This window comes from Solea solea, chromosome 16 (genome assembly GCF_958295425.1).
Source record: "Solea solea chromosome 16, fSolSol10.1, whole genome shotgun sequence".
Taxonomy (NCBI): domain Eukaryota; kingdom Metazoa; phylum Chordata; class Actinopteri; order Pleuronectiformes; family Soleidae; genus Solea; species Solea solea.
In genome coordinates this window covers 3,616,201-3,624,500 of record NC_081149.1, presented here as the reverse complement: position 1 = coordinate 3,624,500, position 8,300 = coordinate 3,616,201, and the positions used below count along the sequence as shown (strand labels likewise).

Sequence of the window (8,300 nt, the reverse complement as noted above, 5' to 3'; positions counted from 1 at the left end):
ATCACACAATTTAAAAAAGTTATAAGATACAATATGTTTAATAAGCACATTTGAATGTTTCTCATCATCAGAGAAACCAAATCTCTTCTTAACTAAGAAATTCTATAATAAATATGAAAAAAATGAGTTAAGTTTAACTGAGAAATGATGAGTTGAGATTCATTTATATTTTATTATATATATGTATATATACATATATATACATATACATACATACATGTGTGTATATATATATGTATATATATATACACATATACATACATGTGTGTATATATATGTATATATATATACATATACATGTGTGTATATATATATACATATGTGTCTATATATATGTGAAATAATAACTGCTGTTTCATAATCATAAAATGTGAATTTTTAATTGTGGAATATGAACTCATAATCATATAATACTAACTCCACAATTATAAGACAACCGTATTATTATTATTATTAGTAGTAGTAGCATTATCATCATCAATATTAATATTACAACTACTAATACTAATAATAATTCCTTCTGTTTTTTTGCTGTTTTAAAATAAAAAAGGCTGTTTTCTGAAGGCACTTTCATGACCACACCAGAAGATGGCAGCACATGCTTTTTCCTGGTCAGACCTTTTCTTAATACACGTGAGCCTATTTTAATCTGTTTTATCTGTTTTATCTGTTTTATCAGTTTTATCAGTTTTATCAGTTTTATGTTTTATCAGTTTTATCTGTTTAATCAGTTTTATCAGTTTTCCTTGACAATCAGCCATTATCCTGTGTCCTGATGTCTCATTGAACTAGACTATAACTTCTTCTATGGTAGTCACATATATTTGGAAACCAGCAATCAGACTGTTATAGACCATAAATATATACTAATACTTTCTCATCTTATCCATACAACTAATAACAACTAATAACTAATATGACTTTATAATATCACTCGACCTTCTGGGTGTTAAACTCTTCAGAAAATCTCTATTTTTTTTAGAATGTTTTAATCAACATCCAGGTGCACTGATGCATGCTGGGACACGGCATTTCTTCCTCCGCCACGTCAGCTGCTCTCAGACCAGCTTCTCTAACCGAGCATCTGAGCAACACCATGCAGAACTCCTGTCTTTATTACAGCTGCTCTTTCTTCAGCAATCCACCGTATGTACAGACGCTTGTGAACGGAGAGTTTTTGATGCAGATTTGTTGACGTGGTACTTTTGGGATAGGCGTGTCCTCGGTAAACAAAAAACACACTCAATGACAGATGCTTGAGCCCTGGAGTGTAGAAAAACAGTATCTGATGTGGAAGGTGGGGCAAGTTCCACTGAAAGTAACATGCAGGGTCACCTGACCACGTCCAATCTGATCCAATCTGATCCTCATCTCCATGAGAAAAGGGTGTAAAAAAAAAGATATTCTTAAAAGTCAGATTTTGCTGTTTTCCAAGTGCGAGTCGATGTGTTTGATGAGAGCGTCGTCGGGGTAACCGGTCGGGAAGGTGAGCTGACACAAGGGGCAGCTGCGAACGGCGCTCTCCTCTGACTCCATCCATAACTGCAGACAGAGGGAAACACCAGCGTGAACGACGCCCAAACCACACCCACACAAGGAATGTGACATCACAGGCCAGTGAAAGTGTTCTTGTCTGTCAGCAGCGACACACAGGAAAGGCAAATCTAAAGCCCTTTACACATGGAGAGGTGAAGTCATGATGTCAGTCATCATCAGACTGTATCAGACACTTTTACCCTGGAGTTTACAGCGGGTTAATGGTGGAGGAAGCTACGCTAAGAGATGCTACGTAGACTATACGTAGACTTCATGCACTTTGCTCTCTATGTTGTGAATAAACAATAGAAAATCCTGCACATTTAACTTTTCACAGACACTTTGTTTTCTTCAGTTTGACAGATATCGGGATGTATCGCTATAGGATTGTCTTGTATTATATAGATTATCACAGAACCGCTGTATCGTGATATTATTGGTATCGTGAGTTCTGGAAAAATCATCCCAGGTAATTAATCCTGTAAATATTCTGTTACGTCTGCAAATGTTCAAGCATGGAGACGCTTGAAGAAGCATTCAGTTTGGCACCAGGCGGTTAGACTGTGGCAAACGTGAGTCAGCCTTATCTAAATCCATCATCATCTAACATAGTTGTTTAATGACGTCACATACAGCAGGTAGCTACACTTCAACCAACCAAAATCTGTGTTCAAATCTAGTTTGGTAGTCGGGCGACTCTTGATTTAGTCGATAAGTGTAGGCGGCACAGACCGTCAGGTTTCCGTGGAGCGAGACCATTTATTTGCTTTAAAAACAAACAGTAACATCTTCTAAATCTGATGTCAATTTAATGCAAATTTCAAGATATTTCAAGGTCATTTTCCCCGGAGCCCCCACTAATTCCTTCCCCTGCTGTGTACCTAATAAAGTGGCAGGTCGGTAGTTTTGTGTTTTCCCTTCATCCTCTTTTGGTCGGTGCATTTTTTTGCCTTCTATTATCTTGAATGTTCTGTACTCACATTAATGGAGGGCCATGACTGAGCGTGCTCTGTGTTCATGTAGGAAGGCAGATGGCAGGAGAGGGCGGCAGGACCCTCAGGGGCAGAGAAGGAGGGATGATGGGGCTGTTTCCTTGGCGACGGGAACGAGGGGTGAATGGGCTGCTCCCTGGGCGACGAGGCGACGATCCCGATCGCACCCAGAGTCCGAGGTGGGCTGGCAGCCGGCGACAGATACACACACACGTCCTGCAACGGTACACAAAACACACACTTGACACTCGAGCTCGGCTTTAAAGCCACACTCATCGTTCTTCATCACCTCTTCATCATCAGAGGACTGAGGCGGTGTCACCAGTGGGGCGGGCTCAGGCGCGTTGTCATGGCGACAGAAGTGGTGCACCTGGATGAGGAAAGAGGCAGTGGAGAGCAACGTGACCCTTACGTATATATGACATGATCAAGTTCAGTTTGAATGGCTTTAAAGTGGAACGACGCAGGATGTTTACCCTAAATAAACAGTTTCAGAGTCAGTGTGACGCTTAAATGTGTTGTTGTGGGGAGGCTGGGGGCTGTCTACACGCCCCCTGCTGTCTGTTAGTGGAAAACCAGCCTGGCATTTTATTTTAACGATCACTGATATTATTAAGTAATTACAAACTCTGCTGCCGTCATTCGCTCTCAAGCCGCTGCTTCGACGACATCGTGGAGATAAGATCTACAAAAAAGTCTAAACAAAAACCCAACAGCCATTTTGGATCAAACACTTACCTCATAGGACAAGTTCAGATTTTGAGGAAAGTTTCCTCATCATTTCATTTCATTGGTTCATTTACTTTATTTAAATTTCATGAAAAAGTTGAAGTCATAACTAAAATAAGTTTGTAAAAGTCAAAACTTTGACAGATATATCCAGTTTTATTCTAAATGCATATCTAACTAGTAATAATCAGTCGATCATCGATATCAACCATGAAAACTGATATCCATCGACCTCTAAATCATTCACAAGTTGCATTTTTTAATTTATTTCAATTCATGTGCTGTTGCTGGTGCACGTTGCTGGTGCACGTTGCTCTGCACACTGTAAACATGTACAGTGAAGTCTTGGCTTGGATATCAGCTGACTGCACAGGAAGCCTGCAGATGTCGCCGCCCCCTGACACAAACTCATCTCCAGACAAAATAAACCATGAGTTCCAAGATTGGTCCTTCTCGACTACGACATTCAATATGTTTTTCTTTCCACTTGAAGTTAAAGTTATAAGTTATTTTAATGCCAACAAAACAACTCACACGTGAGGTGACACGAAAGCTAATGATGAGAAGGATTTCAACAAGATCTAAGACCTCATTTCTGTGTCTGTGAGTCTGCAGAGGATGATGATGATGATGATGATGATCACCTCCAGCCCAGAAAAAGCAGATTAGGTTAAATTAGGCCATAGGTGTGAATGTTGTTTGTCTGTGATGGACTGGTGACCCCTGACCTTTGCCCTATGTCAGCTGAGAGTGGCTCTAAAAACCGTGTCTCACCTCAGCAGCGAGTGGAAAGCCCAGGTCCAGAGCGCAGTGACGAGGACTGCTGCTCAAACTGCTGCCACCTCCTCTCTCCGCAGCTCCTCCTCCCCCTCTCTCTCCTCCAGCTCCATGGGCCGAGGCCGGTCTGACCAGGCCCACCAAAGAGGTCCGGAGCTGAGGTTTGCTTTGACCATAAACCTGCGACTCGCCCAGGAGGGGTCTGGACTTGGGCAGGGTGGATACTGGGTCTCTCATCAGGCGAGCCGAGGGCCTCTGAATGGCTGATGGGTCAGATACCTGTGAGGAGCAGACGGTCAAGAAGGTTCACATGACAACTCTGCACAGTAATCTGTGTCAGGGGAGAATATTTTACCTCCGAGTAACTACGACGACCCTGGAACTTCGCTCGTAGGCGGCTGCTGGTTGGTTGATGAGAGTAGGAGGCGGGGCCGTCGCACAGGGAATGAGGAGGGGAGGGGCTGGGAAGCAGCCTGTCAGGTGAGAGTGACGAACGCTGGGGGGAGGTGGGGGAGAGGAGCTGAGGACTCGGAGGTTGACGAGAGACTGAAAGTGAGACAGAAAGAGAGTGTGGGGAGATTTAGGCTGCATTCCATTTGCACTCGCAACTCAGAATTTCTGAGGTCACAGGCGTTCCTGAAGAGGGAACGCCCCCTGACGTCAGGATTTTAACTCGGACACGTGGAGCAACTTCAAGTACTAACTAACTAAAAATACTATGTTACCCTTAACCACACTTTTTTCGTAGACGTTGCCCTGGTTCATATTTTTATCCATAAACATGTTGCTACAATATCTGAGTGCACAGAATAGCCTGTAGAGCTAACGAAGGCTAGCAAGAGATCGTTCTCAACAGGAACCAGGTTCCGATGTAAATGAAGCATTAAGCATTAAATGAGCATTAAGTGTGATGGTGTCAGGGAGCTCGTGGACTCTTTGCAGAGTTCCGTCTGCAGACTGTGGATCAAGCCGTGGTCGCGTGTCTGCGAGTGACGCTGCAGTGTTCACACGATCATGGTGAAAACCGTGTCCGGTCGGCGTACCCGTCTCCTGTGACACGTGTCGTAGAAGTTCACTTTGTTTTGCCGTCAGACCGCGAACCCGACTCAACTCTTCTGTTAGCTCAGTGTAGGCTAATGCTAGGTTCACCCTGCGACACAACAACAAGAGAGTGAATGAATGAACAGAGTGAATAAATGTACTAAACAAACGGACAAACACACTTGAATTAAAACTTACTGTTCATCCCCAGCTTTTTTTATCCATTCTACGTCACAGTGTTCGCAGTGGGACAAGTCCTCTGACTGACATGGGGACAAACACAGAGCTGCGGTTAGTGCCAACACATTCTTATTTAATATTCTACACATGGTTCTGCTTTGTTTCAATTCTCAACAGACATATTTTATGTTATCTATATGTTACAGTGTAAATAATGACTTGGTTTTCATGGTTAAATTCGTGTTAAACTTTTTTTAATGTGTATTTTATTTTGAAAGTCCACAGCGGAAGTTAGTGTTACACTTAATGCTGCGCATTCTGCTTAACGCTCAAAATGTTACGCTGTGGGTAAGTTGGCGTCCTGTTGTAAATGCAGACCATGTTTCATATCATGTGTAAACTCTATCAACATTGACTGTTTATTAAACAGTGTTTAATATGTTTGTCTAATGAAACGCTGGTAAAACCCGCAGTTTTATTGCTTTACGACGGGTTGTTGTTGTTGTTAAGCTAGCTACGAACAGCGCGTTGGGATGTACTAACACGGAACTCGAGCGGGAACAGACTTCACGACTCATTACCTGCACACTGGTTGTGTATGTGTCCCATGTTACAGGTATGTCATCTGTACTGTTGAATGTGCTATAGTTTCGTGTGTTATTAATATGTCAATGCTTAATTAATCATGTAATGTAATTTGAGCTGTTTCTAATTGCTGTCAGTACAATTAATAGCATGTATTATGTACTCACTATTACAGATCATTAAGATATGTTTATGTTTTTATATTTTATGTACAAGTATGTTTTTTCCTAATCACTGCACTCACAAACAGAGTGTTACGCTGTGGTTGGAGCGGGAACAGACTTCACGACTCATTAACTAAACACTGGTTGTGTATTTGTCTCATGTTGCAGAAATAAACAAGTCGAGTGCTTCATAAAATATGTCTCCTTTAAAGTTTATGCAAAACAGCAGCAGAGAATTATAACCAAGATCACATATATGGGCTCTACTCGTCTCACCTCGGCACGGCACGCTTAGGTTGCATCTCCACTACAAAAAAGTACCTTCTTAACGTGGGCGGAGTCATCACTGCACGGCTGAGTGAAACTGCGGTGACTTCGTTTTACACACACACACGAGTGACTAGTGACTTTTAACCCGACTCCTGCAGTTGCTGGAGATTAACCCACGTTTTCAGGATTGTTAAGTAGTTTTAAGTACAGTTCAGCGCTGTTCGGCTTGGTTTGTGTGTGGGACGTCTCTTCCTGTGACGCCAGTCTGACCTATCATCACATAGTTACCTACTCAGCACGCTTTTGGAACCTCACCTGAGCAGGTACTACAAATAGTACCTGGTACCAGGTACTATTTGTAGTACCTGCTCAGGTGAGGTTCCAAAAGCTATGGCGAGGCGAGGCGAGGCGAGGCGAGTAGACCCAGTGGAAATACGCCGATATATGTCAGGGGAAGACACCTGGACATCTACAGTAAGATGTTTAAAGCAGTGACAACAAACCACCTGTTTCTCTGAGAGGATGAAATCCGTAGAACCATGTCCATTTTGGGTAACCTGAAACATTTTCTGATCCTTTGACCGTGTACAAGTAAAATACATCGAAAGATATGCTGCATTCAAATGGTGCAGTTTATGGAGTTCATAAATACTATGACCTGTTTAAGCTCTTAGTCCTAAATGTGCTGTACATGACTTTCCATGTCACAGTAAGGAGTTCACAGTTTCACAGTAGACGGTAGACGCAGAAGGTTGTTCAGAGCTGAATGTGATTCTCTGGTTTTACTTCTACAGACTGTCCTTCTCCTTAAGTAATGCATGATGCTTACATAACGTTTGTCATGGTATGTTTTTCTGTCACCAGCTCATCCACCTGTATGAAAACACTTGGTTTAATGTAAACAGACATGGAGCCTTCCATCCATACTCTACTCTCAGTTGATTTGTATCTGTAAGCTTTTCAAAACATGAGCACAAATACGGACAACTTTCTGTGTTTTTGGGGGGCGGAGCTTTGACCAGAGGGCTAATGCTGCATTCCATTTACGTCTGAATTCGGCTAGCCATGGTTAGCAATACCAGTTGAAAACCAAGCTCGACACAAACAGCGTAGCAACATGTGCGACTGATTCACTGTGAAAGAAATACGATACAAGTGCTATTAAAGATAACTGTGGTGGCAGCCATCTTGGAACCGAACCTTGGGGTACCTGAAGTTGGTCCGAGTTGGAAATGTAATTCGGGGGCATCCCTGAAAAGGACCGCCCCATGACCTTGGAAATTCCGAGTTCCGACTACAAATGGAACACAGCATAACAGGAGTGGACTGTATCTGCAGCGCTCATGTCAAAGTGTGGCTGTTCTAATCAACAGTCATGAGGACTATTGGCAAATGTAATGCCACTGTTATTGCAATAATTGCAATTCATAATATTATTGCGATAATTGTGAAAGTACTTAAACTTAGGTCTTTTTAGTGAATATTCCAAAGCAGTAGTCCAGTATGTCGCTGAAGGTGAAGGTGCATTTTCAAGTCTCAGACTCACCTGTCTCTGTGCTTGCTGCAGTTGAGCTACTTCCTGTTGCAGCCTCTGAAGCTCCGCCCTCAGCTCCTTCTCCCTCTGACAGGCTCCCTCGGCCTGGTGTCGCGCTCCCTCCAGCTCGGCCTCCAGTCGCTGCAGCTTCAGGTCTGACAGAGCGTCCAGACTGCGTGAGCTCTGCAGTGACCCTCTGCCCTCTGACAAAAACAGTCACAGCTTCAGGGAAAACTAAACCAGATATTGGGATTCCAACTATTCCAAAATAGCAGAGGTATTATTCAACTTATTTGTTTATTTTAAATGATCTGTTCAGGTCAAACTGTACCAAAACTGCCCACCAGGGGGCCACAGTCAGTAAGTATGTGTATTACTCTAGTGTGCCAGTGTAACAGGGTCAGTTACTACAGTATATTTGTAAGCTACAGCAATTTATGAAATACCTGATATTTATTTTATTTTGCCTCAAAATGTATGTTATAAGTTTTT

At 42.5% G+C, this 8,300-nt stretch overlaps 1 protein-coding gene across 1 annotated transcript in view; it reads right to left on the bottom strand.

Annotated features, from left to right (window-relative positions):
• Positions 1 to 331: 331 nt before the first annotated feature.
• Positions 332 to 8,300, bottom strand: part of LOC131474858 (TANK-binding kinase 1-binding protein 1-like) — a 17,484-nt gene continuing 9,515 nt past the window's right edge. Inside the window, exons 6-13 of the mRNA XM_058652557.1 lie at positions 7,821 to 8,011; positions 5,274 to 5,338; positions 5,078 to 5,184; positions 4,390 to 4,580; positions 4,032 to 4,313; positions 2,818 to 2,898; positions 2,517 to 2,744; positions 332 to 1,542 (exon numbers count right to left, since the gene is read on the bottom strand). Of these exons, the coding sequence (XP_058508540.1) occupies positions 1,414 to 1,542; positions 2,517 to 2,744; positions 2,818 to 2,898; positions 4,032 to 4,313; positions 4,390 to 4,580; positions 5,078 to 5,184; positions 5,274 to 5,338; positions 7,821 to 8,011 (1,274 nt within the window). The 3' untranslated portion in view covers positions 332 to 1,413. The remainder of the gene's footprint in view (positions 1,543 to 2,516; positions 2,745 to 2,817; positions 2,899 to 4,031; positions 4,314 to 4,389; positions 4,581 to 5,077; positions 5,185 to 5,273; positions 5,339 to 7,820; positions 8,012 to 8,300) is intronic.